At 49.1% G+C, this 24,843-nt stretch overlaps 1 protein-coding gene across 1 annotated transcript in view; it reads left to right on the forward strand.

Annotated features, from left to right (window-relative positions):
* The window catches only part of LOC137153355 (lanosterol synthase-like), a 74,611-nt gene that overhangs the window by 14,808 nt on the left and 34,960 nt on the right, over window positions 1-24,843 (forward strand). The window contains exons 6-11 of the mRNA XM_067548580.1: window positions 5,379-5,475; window positions 6,913-7,048; window positions 12,229-12,337; window positions 14,998-15,116; window positions 17,051-17,148; window positions 17,812-17,839. Of these exons, the coding sequence (XP_067404681.1) occupies window positions 5,379-5,475; window positions 6,913-7,048; window positions 12,229-12,337; window positions 14,998-15,116; window positions 17,051-17,148; window positions 17,812-17,839 (587 nt within the window). The remainder of the gene's footprint in view (window positions 1-5,378; window positions 5,476-6,912; window positions 7,049-12,228; window positions 12,338-14,997; window positions 15,117-17,050; window positions 17,149-17,811; window positions 17,840-24,843) is intronic.

Genomic DNA, 24,843 nt, shown 5'->3' on the forward strand with positions numbered 1-24,843 from the left:
ATTAAATGAAATTGTGATTGACTGTACTACCATACATGGGGGCACCTTCAGAGGGCTACGACCTGACCCCGAAAAGGTAAAAGCAATACAGCAGACGCCCACCCCTAAAGACATTAAATCAGTTCAGAAAACTACTAGGATTTATGAATTATCTGACACAGTTTCTTCCAAGCCTTCAGATGTGTGTGAATGCCTGAGGTGATGAGTGGACAAGATGTCATATAGTCATGTTTACCTCAACGTGAGAGATAAGGTGGATGTGGTAATACCTTCTGTGACCCCTCCGTGCCCAGGGTAGCCAACTGATCAAGGAGGCTATTGTCTTGCCGCCTTTCTGTCTGGGGTGTGTCCCAGCCAGCCCAAATTGACATACAGAAATATCAAATAAATCCATAACTTTCATTTCACACATAATACATGAACATAAGTATTAGTATCTTACTCAGCATGATATATTCTTTCTTACGGTACCTGACATGATGTACTTCACACACATTATCACGATTCTGCCATACTGATGTCCCACAATATTCTAAATGCCACCCCCTTCCCCCCCGCATCAAGCCAATCCACGTGACACCCCCAACGCGAGACTGGTGTATAAAAGGAGCAATCGGAGCTCCTGAATACATCTCAGGGACCCCCCACCCTTATCCAGACAGCATGACACTTTCTATTGGACCAAATTCAGCTGGTGAGAGAGACAAGCTTTCTGATGAACAGCTCAGTTGGCTTGAAAGCTTGTCTCTCTTACCAGCAGTTGGTCCAATAAAAGATATTCCCTCCCCCACCTTGTCTCTCTAGTATCCTGAGACCGACACGGCTATAGCTATACTGCGTACCTCAACAGGAGACAGCCATCACATGTATCAGGAGACCAGTGACCAACTATCCCATCCTGAAATACTACAACACGAGCAAAGAGGTAGCCACACCAGGTGATGCCAGTGAGCTAGTGCTTGGGACATCATTCCTACAACAGGGACAGCTAGTAGCTTTCAGGTCAAGGTCATTATTGCCAATGGACAAAGATACACCCAAACTGAAAGGAATGTCTTGATGTAGTGTTCACAAGTGAAAAGTTCAATCAGTTTCTGCAAGGACAGGAAACTATTTTGAGTAGAAAGTGACCATAAGTTGCTAGAGAACATTTTTTTTTGAAAGCCGCAAAACTCCTTCAGTGCATGCTTCTGAAATGGCAGCATTAAAACTCAGACGTACACTACAAAGAAGGGACTGAGATATACATAGCTGACTGCTCATCCAGAGCAGCCTTGCAGCATGAAAATATGGCAACTGAACAAGAATGAGATTCTCAACCTGATAGAAATACCGGAAGCAAAGAAAGACATAGAAAGCATCAATTAAGTGTCTGTTGTAAGACGGGCTGGAAAGAAACCGAGAACAAACTGTACAAGAGAAAGATTTCAAGTGTTCATGTCCATTTTTCTGTCTGGATGGTGTTGGAAAAAGATTCCCTGAAGCTCGTTTCCCTGCACTGATAGAGACTCACATAAATTTAGTCAGGACAGTCTCCGTACAAGTAGTTTATTCTGCAGAGGTCAGTCTCCAAGCCCACACGGGGACAGTGGAAAAAGACCCTGGATTCAAAATTACAGACAGTTTTATACCTTTTTGCTACCTACATACATATGACAATAACATACATGTCCCCGTTACAAGGGCGTAAACCTATATTCTCTACACCTATTGGTCTATTATCTGGCATACATTATTCATAAGATACTTTTACAGATGTTTTGCAGCTAACTACAGCTTATCTATCAAGGTTGCATAGCTTGCTGAATCCAGCCGAGGCTTATCTCCTTCTGCATTCCTAAGAACTTTTCATGATCTGTGCACAGAGTGGAACGGCCTTGCCTTATAAATAAAAAAGCTGCAAAAAAGAAGTAACTATAGTCAAGCAACTAAAAATCAGCTTACAATGGTCATACACCAGAGGAACTATTGAGATGAGATGAGTGTCCAAGATAGCATGATATATACAGGCAGCTGAACCATAAAATCTCTCAAGAATACATTAGTACCATCTGGAACAGAAGCCTGTATTCGGAAAGCCAGAGAAATCATATACTAGCTAACTATGACCAAAGATATCAGTGAACCAGCAAGATGTTGTGCTGCATGTGGGGGAGCGCAGGCCATGCTGCAAAAAGAGGCACTCAAAATACACAGTCTTCCCAACAGCCCTTGGAGCAAAGTAGGAACAGTTTTTTTCAACACAAACCACAGAAACGCCCTTGCAATTGTAGATGACTAATCAGACTTTTGGGAACTAGATGAACGGTCAGATACTATTTCAGCAGCTATCATAGACAAAGCAATGAAGCATTTCAGCAGGCATATGTAGTAGAAAATGAGAACCTGAGACATGAAGCCTAGTATAACAGACCAGGTAGGAGGCCTGAGCTGAAGTAGCAGTCAGGTCCTGCTGTTATAAAGCAAAGTTCACAAGTTCACTTGCGTGCAAGTTCACAGAAACTGGCAAGAACAGAGCTGGTGTTGCAAAAACACACATTCCTGAAATAGTGCAAGGCACAGAATACCCAGCAAGCACATTCCAGAAAGCTGGTACCAGAACATCCCGATACCAGGAATGGCACAAGCTCACTCCTCAAAGATAACGAGGAGACACTGATCCCTCTTTTAGGTCAGGATGACGAAATGATGGTTAGAAATGTTTTAACAATATGATGGATAGAGATGTTTTGATCAAACTATCCTGTGCAAGGTAAAGGATGGTATCTTACCACGTCAGAGGATGGCAACTACACAAGTCAGAAGGGCAATACGCAACTTGTTTGTATCATGTATAAAAGAGGGTCTCAAAGGATGTGTGTTTGCTGGCCAAGTGAGGAACAGAAAGGCCCGTCATTTACTGAGCTGGTCCATTGTTGTGGGCATTCATGTATTAAATGTATTTGTAGCATGTAGAGGGTGCTTTTTACTGTGCGTCATCGTCAATACATCTGGCCTGGTGCCTTTGTTACAGAAACGGATCTCTGGTCTTATTGGGTAAGCCAGTCATGGTTTGCTGCATCAGCTATCTGTGCAGAGCTGGGACAGCATACCCACTGGGAGAAGACACATGCAGCCAACGCCTGGCAACAGCATGGTATCCCAGATTGTGGTGTTTTACATAACAGACCCCAGTTTACTTGCACTGAGCTTATGCAATTTACCCAGGAATGGGAATTAAGTCATATCACATCATTACTATACCACAGCCAGTCCAATGGCAAAGCTGGATTGACAGGGAAAATTGCTGAGACACAATTTAAAAAAGATGCAAAAAGCAAAGAAAATATATGGTAAGCCATATTTGAACAGAGCAACATTCTTATAGAAGGCCTTAGAAGCAGCCTGGGACAACTCTTGATATCAAGACGCATATATACCTTGGTGTCTATAGCCCCAGCATTACTACATGTGGCAGTGGTGAAAGGAGGAAGAGACCAACAGAGGCCAAAGCCTACTACGACAAGCAAGCAGACTGCCCAGATCAAGGGGACATCATGCCAGGGTTAAACAATTTTCTCAGGACAAATCACACACTTAGAAAGAAGCAGCACGTGCCCTCGTTCGGATAAGGCAGCAGTGGACGACTATACATTTCACCAAATCTGCAAACACTAGAAACATGGACATGAAGGACAGTGAAACACCTTCTGAGACCTGGGCAGCAGGACACAGAAGACACCCACGCCAATGACTGACCAACAGATATTGGAACAGGCTCTCATATCCCACCCCACCAGGAGAGCCAAGTGCAAGGCACTCTCCTATCATCACAAGAGAGACTTGCACTCACCCCAGCATCCGAATGCCTGCCTGAGATACAAGAGGGATACACTGCGAAGGGATGAAAGAGCCAGAGGGGAATGCTCCATTCCCAAGCAAGTGAGGAGTAGATTCATGTAAAGAGAAGTGTTACTGTGATGAGAGAGACTCTGGGCTACCACGGGACGTTAACCGTGTGGTCAGCTCTCCAGGGACGGAGTTCTGGCTGGTAGAATTGAGACACTCCACCCCGTCTGAGTCCTCTGATTGGCTGCCTGCCCCGCTTGCCTACCTCCTGGGGCTGAGCAACTAACCAGAGCTGTCACAAGAAGAGCACTCTCTCTCCCTCTGCCCCTCCAACCCAAAGCTGTTCTCACTGGAGGAGAGGGAGGCGCAAAGGGCAGTAGCTCAGGGCTGCTTGACCCCCTGCTTCCCCTTCCCTCCTGTGAGCAAAGGGGAGAGGCTGGTACTCCTGCCTCTCCCCCTGCAGCATCCCCTGGGTAGGGGCAGGGTGGGGAGAAGAGCCCCTGGAGCTGCTTCTGCCCCACAGCCTGTAAGGGGAAGAGGGGACCCTGCTAGAGCCCCCCTAGGCCTGAGGGGGGGTAAAAGAATCACAGGGGGCTCAGAGGGGAGACTGGGGGAGATGAACTGGGGGGGGGGGACAGGATTGATTTGGGGGCAGAATTAATTGCTGGGCAAGGAATGGGCAGATGTGAGGAGAGATCTCCTGTAGCAGGGGCAAGAATCTCCTTAGTCAATAAGCTTGGGAACGTGGGCAGCACTAGCTGTCCCCCACACACACACACTGGGGATGGACAGGGGGAGTTCAGAAATCAAATACGGACCAAAACCCCCACAAGATAATCATAAAAAAATCATGATTTCTGGGCGGGGGGGGGGGGGGGGCGGTTACTGAGCTCTCACGGTCAGCAGTGCAATGGGATGGATGACAGCAAGCTGCGGTGTGCATGTTTAATTTTGCTATCTCAAATAAATGTGATAAAAGGGTGTCATGCTAGATGGAGCTGCTCTAGTGTGGTTATGTTGAGAGCGTAGAGAGCTCTGTGTTCAGGAAGTGCGTGATGAGAGGGGACAGCAAGTGTGGAGGAAAGAAGAACACCTGAGCATTGCACTATCTTGGCTCTCTCTTTCTACTCACACAGAACAGTGACTTTCTACCAGCCAGGGGCTCAGAAACAGCTGAAATGGTTTTGCTTCAGCTTTCCAGACACTTGGGACCTGTGGCAAAGTCTGCGGTGCTCAGTGATCACTCACTGTGACATCTGGGCTCTGGTTGCAGCCGGCTGTGCGAGAGCAGAGCTCTGCAGGGCCCCACCCTGTCTTTCTGAAAGCTCCACCCCTAAAGACACAGTCCCCAACCCCACCAGGAACAAGCATGGGAAATTTCTGCCTCAGTTGTTAGTCTGGCACAGTTATCAGCCGCTGAACAGAGGAGGTTGCAATAGGAAGTGCTATGTACCCTTAGCACAGGGGTCACTGCTAGTGCCCCAAAGTGACTGCAGTGCTGTGCGCAGCAGGGCTGGTTCTCACCTTAACATCTGCGTCTCTCTCCTCAGGTGGTGCTGTGAGAATCCCGTTCTGGGGGAAATTTTGGCTGGCTGTCTTGAACGTTTACAGCTGGGAAGGAATGAACACGCTTCTCCCTGAGCTCTGGTAGGTGCTATTCTTTATCTGCCGTGTGTGTTGATGTTCAGTCTCACGCCACAGCCCCGTCCCCTGCCAACAGGGCAGAGCAGGGAGCCTGACACTGAACACCAGGGACCCTGAGAGCAATCCCAGGCCTGCACCAGGCCCCCATTCACCTGCTCAGCTGGGGCCAGCAGGCTTCGGGAATGGAAACCAGGCACCTTTCCTGCCACGACCTGGAGCAGGGGGGACAGGCAGCAGCAAAGAAACTCAGGCTGGGAGTGCAAACGATGTGGGAGATGATCTCCTTGCTTGGACCTTCATCCCGCCCATTCCTGACTGTCTCTGGGCATTTAGCTTCCTCTTGTCCGGTTCCCAGATTCCCTCACCCCCTATTCTTGTCCTTCCATGCCTGCCTCCCTCAGGCTTGTGTGTACGCTAGGTTCATAAACAGCTGTCACCGTTTGAGAATGGTCTCCTGCAATATTTCTCATGAACAAACCAGGCCCTGCAGGGGCAGAGAAACAATTTCAGGAAGTTAGAATCCTTGTCAGCTCCTCCCTCCTGGGCTCCTCAAGTCCCTGCTCAGCACGTTCAGTTCAACGTCAGACACCCTGAATGTGTCTTTTCCTGACGAGTGGGATCCCTTCATATAACGTGTCACCCATTTCACAAACCCTGCTGCTATACCCTGTGAGCCAGCCACATGGCCGAGCACCTCTTGCTTCTGCCAGGGTCTCTCTGGGTACTTAGAGGGAATGGCTCCAGGCCACAGTCTGCACAGTATGGAATCGGATGATTGTGGGAAGCCTGCAGGATCCCATGCCTGGATTTGGCTTCTTAGCTCCCACTAACATGAAAGGGTTTTAATATTACTGCTCACCCAGCTGTATTTCCCACTCTCCACTGCCACAACCACTGCAGCTACTCAGCTAGTGACATCTACAGCAGGCATTTATTTTTTAGAGAGCAGAAAACAGAAATATCAGCCCTTCTAAGAAGCTCTCCCAATTTTCGTTGCTTTACGAGGACGCACAGCTGTAGTTCACTTTTTAAGAGAGTGGAGCAAGGCAGCCTCTGGGTTCAGAGCTAGGGGTGAGGGAGTTGCTCAGTCTGTGTCCTTTTGGTCTCTGCATCCTCTCCCGATGCCACAGAATGTCTTCCTCGGGCTGGAGGAGGCAGTCTGCTGGCTTCAAACGAGGCACTGGCTTCTCTCCCAGCTCCCACCCCACCCCCAGGAGCACAGAGCAGTGATCGCCTGGGGTCTGTGCATTGTCCTGTAGGGCTAGTATAATGCTGAGGCAGCCACTATCGTGTACCCTGAGTGTCTCCTGGGCACGTTACCCCTATGACTGTCCCGCAGCCCTGTCCCTACCTGTGCCCCTGTCCCTGAGACCTGTCCTGTCCCATGTCCCCTCTCCCCCATCCCACACACTGCTGACAGCACCATCCGTTTTGTGACAGGCTGCTCCCGGCATGGATGCCCGGCCACCCCTCCACAATCTATTGTCACAGCCGCCAGGTACACCTGACAATGAGCTACTGCTACAGCATGCGACTGATGGCCGAGGAGGATGAGCTGGTCCAGAGCCTCAGACAGGTAAATGAATCCCCGAGCACCCGCCCCGCTCCTCACCCTGTGTGAAGGTGGCCTGGACACTCTTGCTGCCATGGCCCAGCTGTCTCTAGCCACCTGGATGCAAATCTCCTCACTGGGCACAAATCCCAGTCCCTGCAGACCATGGTGGTGCTTTGTTGGACACCTGTTTGGGTCGTTGTGATGTGATCCCCACGTTCCCCTGTCTCACCAGAGCTTCGGGATCTAATGCCCCTGCCGGGGCACTAACTGCAATGGCCCTGAGCCATGTCCCAGCAACCCCGTGTCTGACACCGCAGTCCCTCAGCCTGCCTCATCTCTGTAACTGGCTAGCACAGCCCAAATGTGGGCAGTCTGGCCTAATAGTCAGAGCCCAGTGCAGACTCAGGCTCATGGCCAGGAGTCGCACCAAATGTCAGCTGCGATGAGGAAGTGGGAACAAGGAGAGGGAATCAGACAAGGAAGCAGGAACTTGGTCTTAGGGGTCTGGCCAGCAGCAGGGCTACCAACTAATTGCTCAGACAAGGGGTGTGGCAGGAACAGGAAATTTTATGCTAGGATGTGACCAATCAGCGGTTGGCTGCGAGTCAGCTGATCCCACTGAGTCAGTGGGTGTAGCCTCTGTTTGAGGGTATCAGCTGCCATTTCCCCATCTGGCTTTGCAACCTGATGGTGGAAAGAGTAAGGGAGGCCGAGGTTTGAAATCTGGGGCTCCTGACACGTGCAGAGGAGTTCTGAGGTGGGAATATCCCCTAACCCTCTGGGGCGAAGGCTTTTGCAAACATGTCACTCAGCTCCTTAGCCTTGGTCCTGCCTTCTCTGATTGCTCCTTTCACTGCCTGCTGCCCAAGCAGAGCCTGTGACATTCTCCAAGGTTTCCAGAATTTATTTTGTTTTTATCCTGTTAGCTGTTGTCTCTTCCAGTTCTCTCTGAGCCTCCTACTTCTATTTTACATGTTACCTGCCACAATTTTAGGTTCCTTTTATTGGCATCCTCTTATTATTTCCTCTTTAGAAGATAGTTTTAATCTCTCTTCTACTTTGCCATGGAACTACACCATTTTTCTCAACTCCTTTCTCCTTCCATTTTTGTTAAGAGTTAGAATTCATTGAATCATAGAATTTTGGGGTTGGAAGGGACTTCAGGAGGTCATTTAGTCCAACCCCCTACTCAAAGCAGGACCAACCCCAATTAAATCATCCCAGCCAGGGCTTTGTCAAGCCAGGCCTTAAAAACCACCACCTCCTTAGGTAACCCATTCCAGTGCTTCACCACACTTCTAGTGAAAAAGTTTTTCCTAATATCCACACTAAACTTTCCCCACTGCAACTTGAGACTATTGCTCCTTGTTTTGTCATCTACCACCACTGAGAAGAGCCAAGGTCCATCTTCCCTGGAACCCCCCTTCAGATGGTTAAAGGCTGCTATCAAATCCCCCCTCATTCTTTTCTTTTGCAGACTAAATAAACCTAGTTCCCTAGCCTCTCCTCATAAGTCTTGTGCTCCAGCCCCCTAATCATTTTCATTGCCCTCTGCTGAATTCTTTCCAATTTGTCCACATCCTTTTTGTATATTCCAGATGTGGCCTCACTAGTGCTGAATAGAGGAAAATAATCACTTCCCTCAATCTGCTGGCAAAGCTCCTACTAATGCAGCCCAGTATGCTATTAGCCTTCTTGGCAACCAGGGCACACTGCTGACTCCTAATCAGCTTCTTATCCACTGTAACCCCCAGAGTCCTTTTATGCAGAACTCTCTAGTGTAGACCAGTCCTAAGTCTTTGCTCCACCCTGGCCCCTTGGCTCAGTCTTTTTGCCCAGGCACACCCAGCTCTCTGCATCCTGGCTCCTTGTCAGATGTTTCCCCTCCCCTTTGCCCCATTTCCAGGCTCCTTGTGTTACAGCAGGCAGGTCCGTGAGCCAGCAGACAGCTTTTCTCTCTAAGGCCTAAGGCGGCCGCACCCACACCAGACAGGACTCGCCATTGCAGGGAAAGTCTGGTATTTCCCCTGGAGCTCAGAGGGGACGGGCAGGCGCAGTCGCTTGGGGGATGGGGCAGGTGCCGGCTGGTCAGCGCTCAGAGCTGTGAGGGGCGGGGCAGGCGCAGTCGCTCTGGTGGATGGAGCAGGTGCTGGCTGGTCAGCACTCAGAGCTGTGAGGAGTTGGGGCAGGCTCGGTGCAGGTCGAAACTTTGGAGATTTTGGCTGCTAAACTCTAGGGTGTCTTTACTGAGTCTGTGTGAACTGAGATTTTCCAATGGTTTATAACTTGGCCAAACTTGGGTAGATTTTCACAACAGCTGCAGAAGGCACATCCCTGACACCAGGGCGACCCCTGCCAAATTCCGTTTCCCTATTGCAAAGCTTTGGGGTGCCACAGCCTCTCAAATAAACGGTTGTCAGAATATTTTTGAATGGCAGAACGTGGTGTTCCCTAGCCTCATTCTCAGCAAAGTCTGAGCTGAACGGATTTGGCCAAATCTTTCTAATGTCAGGCTGGGGCAGCCCTTCAGCATGGCAAATTTCTGCCCAGTCAATGAAAGTCTGGCAAAGTTATCAGCAAGTTAAAACAAAGTCTTGTGATGGGCAGTGCCAGGCAGCCTTGATAGCAGGCACTGTGCTGGCCCTGCCTGTAATAGATGTGCCTCAGCCCCTCACTGCAGTGACTGAGTGTGACGCTCCCCAGGTCTCCAGGGCTGGGAAGCACCTCACTCCCACCTGCCTTAGCATGAAGGAGCCTTACCTGTTCCCTGATACCCCCACCTGCAGGGACACAAGCATTGCCCTCTACGCCTCCACAGCCTCGCTCTCTCTCCACAGGGTAGCGACAGGCACACTCTAATCCCCCAGTCTTCAAAGCGTCCCCAGTAGCATCCAGCCCCTGTTGCACTGGACACTCGCTGACTTACCAGGCCCGCTGCTCCCAAAGGAGCTGTACTCACCAGTTCACCTTAGATCACAGCTTTGCTTAATTCATAGCACGTACATTTCTTTATAGAGAAAGCAAGGTTATGTTTGTTTAATGAAGAACAGAGACTCGTATAATGGCAGATGGAAATATTGGAAACAAAGGGCTTCATATAAAACAAACTCATAACACTCTTTCTACGGCCTAAACTTAACTAACCAGTTCTCCTCCTGGCTAAAGCAGGTTACTCACCCAGAGTTTCTTCCAGCATTTTAGCCACGCATAGCTGAGATTCCTTTTCTGCGAAGCAACCACTTTCTCAGTTTAATTCCTTGGTGGTTGATGCTGGGGCATCTCTTTTCACCCCCAGATAGACCAGACCAGACCTTTGATCTTCACCTGGGAACAGGGTTCCCACCCACCCTGCTGCTTGCCTCTTCCTGTTAATTTCCTTCGGAAGTCCCCACCAGCATCTCATTAGCATTTGACTCAGTATGTTAATAGTCCTCTGTTGTAAGACACACAATACACTATCGTGAGCTAGGGAGAGTGTCTCCAGCCTCCCAACTGGAGAAGTTTGGCTCAAGGCACACTACCTGTGAGTGCCCTGCCTTTAACTACAGTGCCTGGAGAACATAATGTCCCACATATGGACACGTATTTTCTTACACATTAGCTGCACGTTGATTTTGCAGAGAGGAGGATGGCCTATCAGGTGACATAGGCTTTCATTAAAGTCCTTACATGACATTCTTTGGTGAACTAGTATATGAACACCAGACCCAAGGCATCCCTATAACTCTCATGTGCCCCTGTGCCTCCTGCCACTTGGCACCAAGAGATCCCTGGATCACTCTGTTCACCATGGTTCATGTGCCACTTTAAGGTCACTGTAAGATCTCTATTGTAGACATGGCCTTACTATGTGTAACCCTTCTGCCGGACCGAATCAGCAACAGCAAGGGCCAGGTTCTATGTCTAGGGGTCCCTGTCAATGATACAACACCAAACTCACTCGAGCCCCCACCCAGTCACCTGGGAAATTACACACTATCCCCTGGGTGCCCCCAAAGGGCAATACTTCCCCTCTCGCAAGCACAGAGTCTGAGAGTAGAAAGAAACCGTTTCATAGCAAAAGAGAGGTAACACCGCACTGGTTTGGGAAACAGTGCAAACAGAATTCATGAACTCAATGAGCCAAACCCATCCCAGAGTACAGGGCGTGTCCTTTGTCTCTCCCTTCCTTCTTTCCCCTGTACATGTCCACCTCTCGGGTGTGGCTCCACCCCCTATGCTGCTGCTGTCCGATACAGGCTTGACCAGGCCCCCTCTGTCACTGTCTCCTACCGCCTGTCTCCTGCCGACACCGACCGCTGGCACCGACTGCGCCTGGCTCCTTCTGACCAGACTGGCACCAACTGTGCCACTGGCACTGGCAACTGTGCCAGCCTCCCACCAGAGATGCTAGTTGCTCACTAAGCTCTGTTAGTTGTCAGGCAAGGTTCCTGATCCTCTACTGGTTCAGCTCATAGGTAAACCTTCTGCTGACATACAGACAACATCCCTGCTTTCAAGAAACAAAAGACTCCAAGAGGAGTCATTAATTCTACCTTTTAACATTGGAAGGAGAGAGTCATGCTATGCCTGGGGGCAGTCCTTTGCCAGGACCAGTGCAATCCCAGTAGAAGACCACACACACACACCCGCCCCACCCCTTTCCAGAGGGAAACATCTGTCTGCCACCCTTGTGGAGCTCTGTTTAGTTTAGGGTGCAGATTTTATCATAACAAACTAAGCACAGTTTTGCTGACATCTGTTCATACAATTGAAGGACAACATTTCATTACCCCAGCAGTTAACACAAAAGTAGTTTGTAGCCCAAAACCAACCCTGCTAACCACTTTCCATTATGCTCATCACCTAGGTAAGTTATGCTAAATACTTAATTATACTCATGCAGATACAAAACCCATGCAAATAAAATGCCCCCCTTTCAGCTGCTGAGCAGGGAGAGTACCACTCAGACCTGGCTTACATATGTATCAAACCTCACAGAGCCGAGCAGGCCAGAGAACACTGCCTTCCCTCCCCTCCATGCTGCACTGCGCTCTCTCTGATATGACGAGATCCTGGTGTAGGAATGAGCCCTTCTTCCCTGGGCTTCCAATGGAGCCATGCTGGCACCATGGGGCAGGCACTTCCAGCTCGCTCCTGGGTCCACTCCCAGGGCACCACTAGTGACAGGACGGTTAATCTCCCACATGCTCCCTTGCCAGGAGCTGTACATCCAGGATTACTCCAGCATTGACTGGCCAGCCCAAAGAAACAACGTGGCTGCCTGTGATCTCTACATGCCGCACAGCTGGCTGCTCACAGTCATCTACGGTGAGTGGGGCACTGCTGAAGCCTGGCTGGGGACAGGGGGATTGTTGATGTGCAGAATTCCCCTGGCTGTGAATTTCATTCTTCTGTCCTCCCCAAAGGTGAGTGGATCCTATTTACCCCCAGCTTGGGCTATCAGCAGGATTCAGCAGACACTTCAACTTTTAAAAACATATGTAACCCCCTTTTGGCTCTGGCTCAGCACCTATCTGATGTGTGAACAGGAGAGGGGACCTCACAGTCTTTGGACACTTCCAGAGTTTCTGCTGCCTGGTTTCCTTTCCCAGTACTGTGGGTAGGTGCATGATGACTCCCTCAGCTGTGTTAAGGAATAAATCTGCCTGGCGGGGCTGCCAGTGAGGCAAGAGGCTAACCACAGCGAGGCCATGGCTGCCACACTGGGACTCGCAAACAATTCATACTCACAAGAGCAAACAAGTGAAAGACAATAATTCGAAGCTGTGTGATAAGGTTCAGTTAAAGAGAAATAGAAGAGTCAATAAGAATATTAAATCATTAAACCCTTTTGAACTCTTAATCATGCATTTTAATTACTACCGGCTAGGCTGGCAAGCACATTAGGTCACGCGATCCCCTCCTCCTCCGACGATGTTCCTAACCAAAAGTGTCGTCTCCTCTCGTCCGTCTGTCCCCCACATCTTGGGTACCCGGGTGGTCATGTGGTGATATGTTTCAGGCCTTTAGGGAGACATGATTGGAAACACACTTTATTATACTGGGAACTGGCAGTGCAGGATTTGGTGATCTGGGTAGATGAAAGTCCCTTTTGCAGATGCAATGTACCTTAATGGTGCAAGATTCAACCCTAACTAAGTACCCAACTGTAACACAGGGACTCAGTCCGGTTCCTTTTCTAGCTAAGCAGTCAGGAAACTGATGCAGGCCAGCAGCTCCTCTGTGGGGTTGGCTGGAGAGGAACAAACTTCCCGCCCCTTTCTGCAATTGTGCTGACAGTCTTTAAAGACTGGAATCTGCAGGTTCACATGCCAGCAGGTCAGGTCTCTGGGTCCAGAATCCTGGATCTGGGGAGGGCTGGCTGGAGAGCAGGCAGGATGCAGGCAGTGGCCCATCTCCCCTGCCACCTCCTCTTGCTCTATGCAGTGTGGTGGTAGCCATGTCGGTGCCAGGATTTTAGAGAGACAAGATGGGTGAGAGAGAGAAGATAGACTCCAAGGCCAGAAGGGGTCATCGTTATCATCTTGTCTGACCTCCTGCACATCGCTGGCCACGGAACCTCTCCCACCCACTCCTGTAATAGACCCATAGCCTCGGTCTGAACTACTGAAGTCCTCAAATCATCGTTTAAAGACTTCAAGTTACAGGGAATCCACCATTTACACTAGTTTAAACCTGCAAGTGACCTGTGCCCTGGGCTGCAGAGGAAGGAGAAAAAACCCACAGGGTCTCTGCCCATCTGACCTGGGGGAAAATTTCCTCCCAACCCCAAATACAGCAATCAGTTAGACCCTGAGCATATGGGCGATATGTCGTTGTAGGCAGGACCTGAAGAAGAGCTCTGTGGGCTTCCAAAGCTTGTCTCTCTTCCCAGCAGAAGTTGGTCCAATAAAAGCTTTGATCTCACCCACCTTGTTCTCCTCCTGCCACCAGCAAGGGGAGCAGATTGTCTCCTCCAGAGGCTTTTTGGCAGGCTGGAATTACAGTCAGGCCAGTTGCTGGTCCTGGCTAGCTGCAGGTAGATCTCTGCTCCCGGCTGGTCTCTGCCCTATGAGGGGAGCACAGAGCTAGTCACAGTTTCTTTCCTGCTTTCCCAGGCAGCCAGGGCTCTGCACAGTCAGACTAATGGCCATCCGCCTGGCTGTATTCTGCCCTCTGACTGCCTGCTGGTGACTGGTGCAGTCTGCCCTCCTCCATACACTAAGTGTAGCCATAGTGACTGGAGGTCATGTCCCGCCTTCCCTTCAGCTGCTCTGGGGAAGTCAACAGTACAGGGCTCTGTATCTGACCCCATGGGGGTCAAAAGAGGTGTGTCTTTGCGTGGGGTGCAAATTCTTTGCTAAAGGAGGTTGGGGAGTGGGCTACACTTAAACATTGAACAAATAAAAAATTGAGCCTGTTGGAACTACGTGCTTTAGATCCAAGCACAGACCTCTGCCCTGTCAGCTAAGAGAGTGAGTGGTAGCAGTAGTAGGCACTAACCCTGAACGAGCCATTAGAGGGGAATGAGAGAGACACTTTGCCAGTGGGTTTCACAGCTGTTTGCTGATGGCAGAGGAATGCTGAGCCAGGAATCCAGGGTTCCAGGCTCTGTAGTGGAGAGTTCTCTAGTGGCTGTAAATCCTCCTGCCCTGTGTCCCCCATTCCTGCTGCTCGCCCTGGATCATTTCACAGCTCCTCACATCCACACGCCTGAGGTTGACTTCTGATCCTATCCCCCTTGGCACCTATCCTCTCCCCACTGGGCTCCTGCCCCTGTCCTCTTCTTTCATATCCACACACACTTATCCTTGCCACCACCCTCTATTTTCCTATCCTTCCCCTTCAGCTCCAGAGCCAAGGCACTAGGAGATGGGAGGGAGTCTCTGGGGCTGTCATGCTGGGGGCTCAGGTGCTGACCATCTGGGATTTGGGATCATGCAGCTGGTGAGAGTTTCCTTATTGCGTCTCTCTTGTTCTCATGCCAGCCGTACTGAACGTGTATGAAGCCCACCACAGCACTCATCTGAGACAGCGAGCCCTCGCCGTGGTGTACGACCACATCAAGGCTGATGACAGATTCACCAAGGGCATCTCCAGTAGCTCAGTAGGTTGCTCCTTACCCATCCTGACAAATAAATGAGGCTGGCTCCAGTTCCTGCCCACGTGCTCAGAGAGCCAGCTCGGCAGATGTTTGTTGACGCCCCCTGGCAAGGCACTGCTGTCCTTGTGGAGACAGCCTGTCTCACACACAGCATGACACTGATTTCATATTTATAACACTCCAGTGGCTAGGCACTCCAGCCCAGACACAGAGCTGGGCCCTGGAGAGTGGCAAGGGTGAGAGGAAGGCAGCTCTGTTCTGGATCAGACCCTAGAAAGCAGCCTGGAAAGAGGGGGGAGGGGTTGGGATTGCCAGGGGGGACAGTGTAATAAGAGGCCAGGTGGGGAGGGGTGAGCTGTAAGGAGCTTTGCAGGGAAAAGCAGGCAAAGGATTCAAAGGGGGGCTTTTGTCAGTGACAGACAAGGAAGGGAATCCTAGCAGCTGAAGGGTCAGTGGAGTGAAGGGACAATGCGGTGGCAGAGAGATCAGGGAGGAGGTGGTCAGCAGACCATAAGGGCCTGAACCTGAGTTCTGACTATCTCCATGTAAATAAAAGGAGTGATCCTAAGTGTGGAGGGCAGTTAAAAAGCAGTACTATTTGGATACAGGACTAGAGAGGTCTGGGCCAAAGAGGACCCCCAGGTCAGGAGCCAGAGTGTAGGGAGGATGGTGCTATGTTCACCTGGGACCAACAACTGGGGGATTGGAAAAGGGTGCAGAGGGAAGAGCAAGACTCCTATTTTGGCCATATTCATTTAAAGAGCAGACATCCATGGGAAAGAGGCAGAGATCGGCTGTGAGGTGCGACCGGAAGGAGGTGGAAGGCAGATGTTCAGGGGGAGGAGTTAGGGACCGGCTGTGAGGTGCAATCGGATGCAGGCAGAAGGCAGATATCCAGGGAGAGGAGACAGAGACCAGCTGTGAGATGCAATCAGAAGGAGGCAGAAGATCAGAAGCAGAAAGGTGGATTTGTGAGAAATTGGCCCAAGATGGAAGATGAACCAGCAAGCAAGAGGAGTAGTAAAGGAAGAAGAGGATCTGAAGTTGGACACCAGAGGGACCCCCAGGGAGGCAAGGAGACCCCACCCAAAGAGACAACATGGAGAAGTAGGAGGAGAACCAGGAGCGGTGAAATTGCACAAGCCAATGGAGGGCAAGAATTCAAGGAGTGGGTGTGAGTGCTAATGTAAAAAGCAACAGGGAGATGAAGCAGGAGGAGGAGGATACAGGACGGGCCCTGGGAACTGGCCAGAAAAAGGCCATCAGCAACGTGGTGGAGCACAGAGGGCAGAAGCCAGACTAGCGGGGATCCAGGACAGTTAGATCACATCATTTGTGGTTCCACACAGACAGCACAGTTCTGGGAAGATATAACATTTTAAATGTTGCCTTCCTACTGTCACAGATGCTCTCTCTGTGTTGCATGAGCCATCCCTTGGACTTTGCTGGTAGATGCCAGCCTTTAATCCTGTGAGCCTTGCAGTGCAGGTGTGTCCATGGGGGAATGAACTGCACTACCTTCTACCATGTGCAGAATCAAGAGATTTCCACATGGACTGGTCCCAGGATTACTTGTTGGTGATGGCCTGTGCAACAGGGAGAGAGCAGGTTCGGGAGCTCACGGGGACACTCCCGTTTTTGTAATCTCTACACAGCTGATGTGGAAGTTATTGATGGAAAATCAGCATGGTGGGAGACGCAGCCATTCAGGTGTGAAACTCATGTTGTGACCACCCATGTGCCTGGATGATCCCTGCGGCAATCTCCACTGGAGAAAGGGAGTCCCCCAGGAAGAACATCCTCCCTGGTTTGGCTGGCAGATATAGGGCCATCCTATGGACAAGGGAGGCAGCAAGGTGCGGAAGTCTGTGTCTGAGAGCTGCTTTCATCTTTCCAGGGAACCGTAACTGTCAACATTCTTGTTCTTTTCTCGATAGATTACTAAGTCCACTAACATGCTGATTCGCTGGTACGTGGAGGGGGTGAGCTCCCCTGCCTTCCAGGAGCACATCTCCAGGATCCCTGATTACCTCTGGTAAGGCCATGGCCATGCACCCCCAGTCCCCAGTGAAACCGGCCCCCAGCCCCTGAAAGCCACTCTCCAGTACTCAGGAATCACCAGGCCCATAGTGGGGAATGGGGCTGAGCTCCCAGGGTGACCATGGCCACAAGGAAGATCCCATGTATTGCAGATTCATATGGCTGCTCTTGGGCCGGAGGGGCTGTGTGGGTTTTGGAGGCAGCATGCTTGCCATCGCTGGGAGTGAGAATGGTGGGTGCTCTAAGGAGCTTGGTCAGCCACCCACCCCTTCATCCTCGCTCCAAAGGGATGGCCCGGTGTGCTAGGAATAGAACAGAAAGATTAGGGGGGTTCTCAGGGCTCTTCCATAGACACAAAGGTCTCCTGGAGAATCTCTAAAGAATCTGCCCAAATACTATGAAGAGGCAGAGTGCAGCACAGCCCTGTAAAACACTTCTTGCCCCAGAGAGTCAAATATTAGTTGTTCAATTGTCTTCATGAGCAAGGGCGGTCAGGTAGACTGTATGTCAGGGATGGCAAAGATCCATGCCTATTTTGCAAGGCACCTGGGACCGTGTTTTCAAACATAGCCATTTTGGGGCCGTCTGAAGTTAGTAACAATGTCCTACTCCCCAATGTCTCAACCTGCTACTGTGTTGCGCTGTTGTTTTCACACAGGATGGGAGTTGATGGCATGAAGATGCAGGTAAATTGCTGTGGGGCAAACAACTAATGCAGGAATAATTGCTGTTGTCTGTTTCATGAGTTCTCAGAGGTGGTAACCTGAGCTGTGTATGGATGCAACAAATTAAAAGTGCTTCACTAGCTGCACCAATAACTGAATCCTCACTGCAAAAAGCATTCTTCATGGTGGGGGGCCCACTTTCACACCCTGGAAAAATCAAATGGCTTTAATTTTAAGTAACTCCCTGGGGGACTTACTAGATCTGTGCTGAAGTAATGTGATTTTTTTACATTTCACAAGCATGGTGCTTCCATTCCAAAGTCAACTCGGGTGGCAGTGATGTTTTTTTGTGCCTCTTCTCATGTGAAAGTAGAAAAATCCATTTGAATGTAAAATTGATGGATTTTGTGTACTGTTTAATGCCTTCTCACATTTTTGTTCTATTCTTGCACACACATTCACAAGGAACTGCCTTGTGCTGCCTCGAATAATGGCTGGAATCGAAAAAAATAAAATAACCTTGATGTGTCATTGTTCAAAGCCCAGAGTAGCGTCCAATAAAGGGGACAAGCTTTGCTTGGGTGAGGAAGCCACATTTAGTGCTCCCTGTGCACTCCTTGTTTAGGCTGTAACTTCTGCCAGGCAGGGACTGTTTATTATGTGTGTGTTTTGTGTCTTGCCACCAGCAAGTATATTCCAGGCAATTGTGCGTATTGCTGCTGGAGCTCTCCATTTGTAAAGCAGTTTGAGATCCTCAGATGAACAGAAATTATTAATTATGATCTCCGCTACACCTCTGCCCAGACCCCAACCCAGCCTTCATGCCTCGGGCCTTAACTATTGCATCTGCCTTCACTGTGGCCGCCCCAGGTCCCAGCACTGCAGAGTCCAGCACGGCCCAAATGCTGCTGCCCAACATCCTGCACATTCATTCAAGTGTGTGACCATGTTAGCCCCATCCTCCATCGCCTCCACAGGCTCCTCATTCGGTGCAGGATCAAGGTCAAAATTACCACATCCAACTTCTCTCCACACAGTCTTACCCCTTCCTCCTCCCCCTTTGCACCTGCAGCTGCCTGGGACCAATCTCCCTGTAGCTCTCCATTCCATTTCCAGTCTCAGCTAACCCCCTCTTCTCCTTGCCCATCTCCTGCCCCATTGCTGGTGAGGTGCCTCTGCTCAGTGCTGGATAAAAAGAAGCGACACTATGGAATATCACCACAAAAGGAAACACAGCACGGAGGCTGAAGCAAAAATACCCTATTGATGCTTTCTGTTTAGCAAGTTCCCTTTACTCCTTGTTCCAGCCCAGCAGAGGAGGACTCTACAGAATTGACCATGGATGACTTGTCCTGGGCCTAGTAGCTTTCACAGCACCCAACCAGAAGGAGAAGCACGGATTGTGCAAGAGCAATGATGGAATCATAATCTTAGCTTCCTTTTCTGCTACCTGGCATCTTGAAGACACTGAAAGCAAAAATATGAGGATAGAGAAAGAGAGCAAAGGGAAAAGAGATAGAAGAGAGAGAAGAATGGTTAAGGCTTAGAAGAGCTCCTAGAATTCTCTTCTTAGACTTTCATGCCCTGATACCCATCCCACAGCCACCCTGCTCCCTGAAATCTTAGGCCAAGATTTCTGAGACGCAATTAATGGTGCCCATTCTACGACTCTTTAAAAGGCTCTGATTTCAGAAAGTGCTGAGCAGCAACCCCTTACAGTCAGGGCCCTTTAAGGCATCTTAAGTTATCCAAGGCATCCAAGAATACTGGTCACTCCTGAAACTCTAGGTCTTTGGCTGGTTCCCAGCTAGTCACTCCATCCCAGTGGAAGTTCCACAGGTCCAGGGCTTATAAGACTGGGCCTTATGGGAAGGAAAATTCTTCTTTTTCTTCAAATAGCATCTCTAGGTGTGTGCCACTGTAGGATCCATGCCCCTGCACCTCAGATCGGAGATTTCAGACAGCAATGTCCGTTCAGCCCGTATATGCATTCTCCTCATCTCGTGCTCTGCTTATATAGCACTGTGCGGGAGAACCACCTTCAGTTCCTTCTCAACCACCTTTGGCCTGAGACGGACCCTTAGCAGAGCCCAATTTCAGAATTACTTATCAATATCTTACCTTTGTTCTCAGTTAATGGTAGAGTTTCCATTAGTGAGTGTTAATACTCTCCCTCTTTTCCTTTTCTTTCTTAAAAAAAATCTTTATTATGCTATTAGAATAGCTAACTCCCTGTTCTTAGTTAGTTCTTCCTTGTCTCTTTCCTTTCTTTTCCTACCCTGGAAAGGGTTTGCCCAGCCCCCCGGATTTAAATGCTCTCTCTTCTGCAGAGAAGCTATTCCAGTCAGCAACAGCCATTCATGCTGCATTCCCTGCGTCAAAGAGTTGCTGTACCACAATTGTGCACTTTTTGCCTGAAACTAAAATCAAGAGCAAGAAAAAAATCATGAACTAAAACTAAGACTTTTCATGATGAAAAATTCACTCAGACCAGCTCACAAACCCAACCCCAGGACTCACCCTCTTGCCCATACAGTAGTCTCCAACAAGGCCAGTTCCATCAAAGTCCTTGGCTCAACATTCTCTGCTGACTTCCAAGGGGAAATCTTTGGATTCATAGAATCATAGAAGATTAGGGTTGGAAGGGACCTCAGGAGGTCATCCAGTCCAACCTCCTGCCCAAAGCAGGACCCACCCCAACTAAATCATCCCAGACAGGTCTTTGTCAAGCCACACCTTATAAAACCTTTAAGGATGGAGAATCCACCATCCCCCTAGGTAACCCATTCCAATGCTTCACCACCCTCCTAGTGAAAATGCTTTTCCTAATATTCAACCTAGATTTCCCCCACTGCAACTTGAGACCATTGCTCCTTTTTCTGTCATCTACTATCATTGAGAACAGCCTAGCTCCATCCTCCTTGAAATCCTCTTTCACATGGTTAAAGGCTGCTATCAAATCCCTTCTCATTCTTCTCTTCTGCAGACTAAACAAGCCTAGTTCCCTCAGCCTCTCCTCATAAGTCTTGTGATCCAGCCCCCTAATCATTTTCGTTGCCCTCCGCTGGACTCTCTCCAATTTATCCACATCCTTGTTGTAGTGGGGGGCCCAAAACTGGACACAGTACTCCAGATGTGGCCTCACCAGTGCTGAATAAAGAGGAATGAACACTTCCCGCGATCTGCTGGCACTGCTCCTACTAATGCAGCCCAATATGCTGTTAAAATACTTGGCAATAAGACCACACTGTAGATTCATATCCATAACTCATATCCATGTTGACTCAAATCCATATTCTTGTCCACTGTAACCCCCAGGTCCTTTTCCTCAGAACTGCTGCCTAGCCAGTTGGTCCCCAGTCTGTAGCAGTGCATGCCATTTTTCCATCCTAAGTGCAGGACTCATCCGATTTCTTTTGGCCCAATCCTCCAATTTTTCTAGGTCACTCTGTATCCTATCCTACCCTTTAGGCTATCTACCACTCCCCCCAGTTTAGTGTCATCTGCAAGCTTGCTGAGGGTGCAATCCACCCCATCTTCCAAATAATTAATGAAGATGTTGAACAAAATTGGCCCCAACACCGACCCCTGGGGCACGCCGCTTGTTACTGGCTGCCAACTAGAAATCTAGCTGTTGATCACTACCCGTTAAGCCCGATGATCTAGCCAGCTCTCTATCCATTTTCATAGTCCATTCATCCAGCCCATACTTCTTTAACTTGCTGATAAGAATACTGTGGGAGACCATGTTAAAAGTTTTGCTAAAGTCAAGGTATATCACGTCCACCGCTTTCCCTACATACACAGAGGCAGTCATCTCATCATAGAAGGAAATCAGGTTTGTCAGGCATGACTTGCCCTTGGTGAATCCATGCTGACTGTTCTGGATCACCTTCCTCTTTTCCAAGTGCCTCAAAATGGATTCTTTGAGGATCTGCTCCATGATTATTCCAGGGACTGAGGTGAGGCTGACCGGTCTGTAGTTCCCCAGATCCTCCTCCTCCTTCCCTTTTTTGAAGATGGGCACTAATATTTCCTTTTTCCAATCATCTGGAACCTCCCCCAGTCCACACAAGTTTTCAAAGATAATGGACAATGGCTCTGCAATTACATCAGCCAAATCCCTCAGCACCCTCGGATGCATTGCATCTGTCCCCATGGATTTATGTATGTCCAGCCTTTCTAAGTAGTCCTGTACCTGTTCTTTCAGCACTGAGGGCTGCTCACCGCCTCCCCATTCTGTGCTGCCCAGGGTAGTAGTCTGGGAGCTGACCTTGTCTGTGAAGACAAAGACAAAAAAAGCACTGAGTACTTCAGCTTTTTCCACATCATCTGTCACCAGGTTGCCTCCTCCATTCTCTAAGGTCACTTTCCCTGACCTTCTTCTTGTCACTAATATACCTGTAGGAACCCGTCTTCTTACACTTCACGTCTCTTGCTAGCTGCAATTCTAATTATGCTTTGACCTTCCTGATTTCAATTCTGGATGCTCGAGCGGTATTTTTATACTCCTCCCTAGTCATCTGTCCAAGCTTTCACTTCTGGTAAGCTTCGTTTTTGTGTTTAAGCTCACCAAAGACTTCTTTGTTAAGCCATGCTGGTTACCTGTCATATTTGCTATTCTTTCTGTATGTTGGGATGGTTTGTTCCTCTGCCCTCAATAAGGTTTCTTTAAAATACAGCCCAGTCTTTTGGACTCCTTTTCCCTTAACATTAGTAACCCAGGAGATCCTGCTCATCAGTTCCTTGCGGAAGTCAAAGTCTGCTTTTCTGAAGTCCAGGGTCTGTATCCTGCTGTTCTCCTTTCTTCCTTTTGTCAGGATCCTGAACTCTACTATCTCATAGTCACTGCTCCCCAGGTTACCACCCACTCCTACGTCACTTAGCAATTCTTCCCTGTTTGTGAGCAGCAGGTAAAGAGGAGCACGGACTCTAGTAGGTTGCTCCAGCACTTGCACCAGGAAGTTATCTGCAACACTCTCCAGAAGCTTCCTGGATTGTCTGTGCTCTGCTGAATTTCTCTCCCAGCAGATGTTAGGTGATTGAAGTCCTCCATGAGAACCAGGTCCTGTAATCTGGAAACTTTCATTAGTTGTATGAAGAAAGCCTCATCAACCTCATCCTCCTGGTCTGGTGGTCTATAACAGATACCCACCATGACATCACCCTTGTTGCTCTTGCCTTTAAACTTAACCCAGAGACTCTCAATAGGTTTTCTTCAGTTTCATACTGAAGCTCTGAGCAATCATATCACTCTCTTACATACAGTGCAACTCCTCCACCTTTTCTCCCCTGCCTGTCCTTCCTTAACTGTTTATAACCATCCATGACAGTGGTGCAGTTGTTTGAGTTATTCCACCAAGTCTTGGTTATTCCAATCACATCATAGTTCCTTGACTATGCCAGGACTGCCAAATCTTCCTGCTTGTTTCCCAGGCTTCCTGTGTTCGTGTACAGACACGTAAGATAAATAGCCAATTGCCCTACTTTCTCAGTACAAATCAGAAGACACCCTCCTTCTTGAACTTTTTCGTGGTGTCCCACTTTCCCACTTACCTCTGGGGTTAAGTCCCCGTCCTGCAGCGAACCTAGTTGAAAGCCCTCTTCACTAGGTTAGCCAGCCTGCCTGCAAAGATGCTCTTCCCTCACTTTGTTATGTGGATCCCATCTCTTCCTAGCAATCTTTCTTCCTGGAACAACATCCCATGGTCAAATAATCGAAAGCCCTCTCTCCAAGACCCACTTGCGTAACCACATGTTTACTTCCATAATTCAATGGTCCCTACCTGGGACTCTCAAAAAAGCTTAAAAAAAGTGGGCTACAAGTCCCCAAAATAGAGAATTGACCGGGAAAAAGAGATCCCTGACAAGGTCAACCACGTCAGTACTGACTGACCTATGACTGGGTATCCATGAGACTGTAGGTTCCTCAGTTACCGGTATTGCCAGTAACCCTAAAGACCCAAAGGGCACAGGCTTGGGAAGATTGATATAATTGGAGGAAAGGAGCGATAGGGAGTGAACTAGCCCCTAAAGCATCACCGTCCGAATCATCGAGGGCCTTGGTACTCAGTACTTTGGCCCCGCTAAAAACCAGAATGGCGTCTACTAGTTATTCATCAGTGTGCAGAAAAATCCCAGTACCGTTGGCTCCCTCTACATCAACTGCTCCCATTCTGCCTGTCTCAGCGGTACTGACCGCTACTCCATTACCACAAGAATTTCATTTCCCAAAAGACTTACTAGTTCAGAGATGCCAGAATTGCCCCTACTCAGCACCAACACAATAACAGTACTGATCACATCTCCATCCCCTGACTCTCAGGTGGTACCGAGACAGTCAGTGGCATTCACTGTTCCACCTCTATCAAGCAACGATGAAGAGAAGGATGATGATGAGGTACAGTCAGTCTCAGTGGAAGGCTCCCCATTACAATATCAAGGAATCAGTCGCCCAGAAACAGCTTAATAGCCCTTTAACCACCATGAGAGGCACAGCCCATCCACTTGGTACAGACACCATTGGGTGCCCCCACCCATGCCCTTTGCACCCCCTCAGTGGCTGTACTGGAACCCATGGGCAGCCTACCGGCACCAATTTTCTAGGACCTCTATTGTTACCCATCTCCTTCAGCTTCCTTATCTAGATCTCCTGATCCTCAATAGGAGACGTTTGAGGAATAGGAAACGAGACTGGACAAAGAGATTACTCCAACAATGAACAGCTCTTCGCCCTCTCCTGATGAAACTGTTATGTCTCCCCTACCAACCATGGCAGATGACTTCAAATGATTCCAAAGGTATCACTAAAAGAGTAGTAGATTCACAACAAATTTCCCTTGAAAAACTGAAGGAGTGACAACACAAACTGCTTGACATCCTACATACTTTGTCATCACCCCATATTGTGTTCCCTGTCGACAAGGCCTTGTTAGAACCAGCAAAAACCATCTGGCAGACATCAGCCACAATTCCTCCCATAAGCAAAAGAGCAGACAAAAAATATTACGTTCCCCTTAAGGATA

Source organism: Emydura macquarii, unplaced genomic scaffold (assembly GCF_026122565.2).
Source record: "Emydura macquarii macquarii isolate MOO-44397 ecotype Brisbane River unplaced genomic scaffold, CSIRO-AGI_Emac_v2 contig_1253, whole genome shotgun sequence".
Classification (NCBI taxonomy): Eukaryota; Metazoa; Chordata; order Testudines; family Chelidae; genus Emydura; species Emydura macquarii.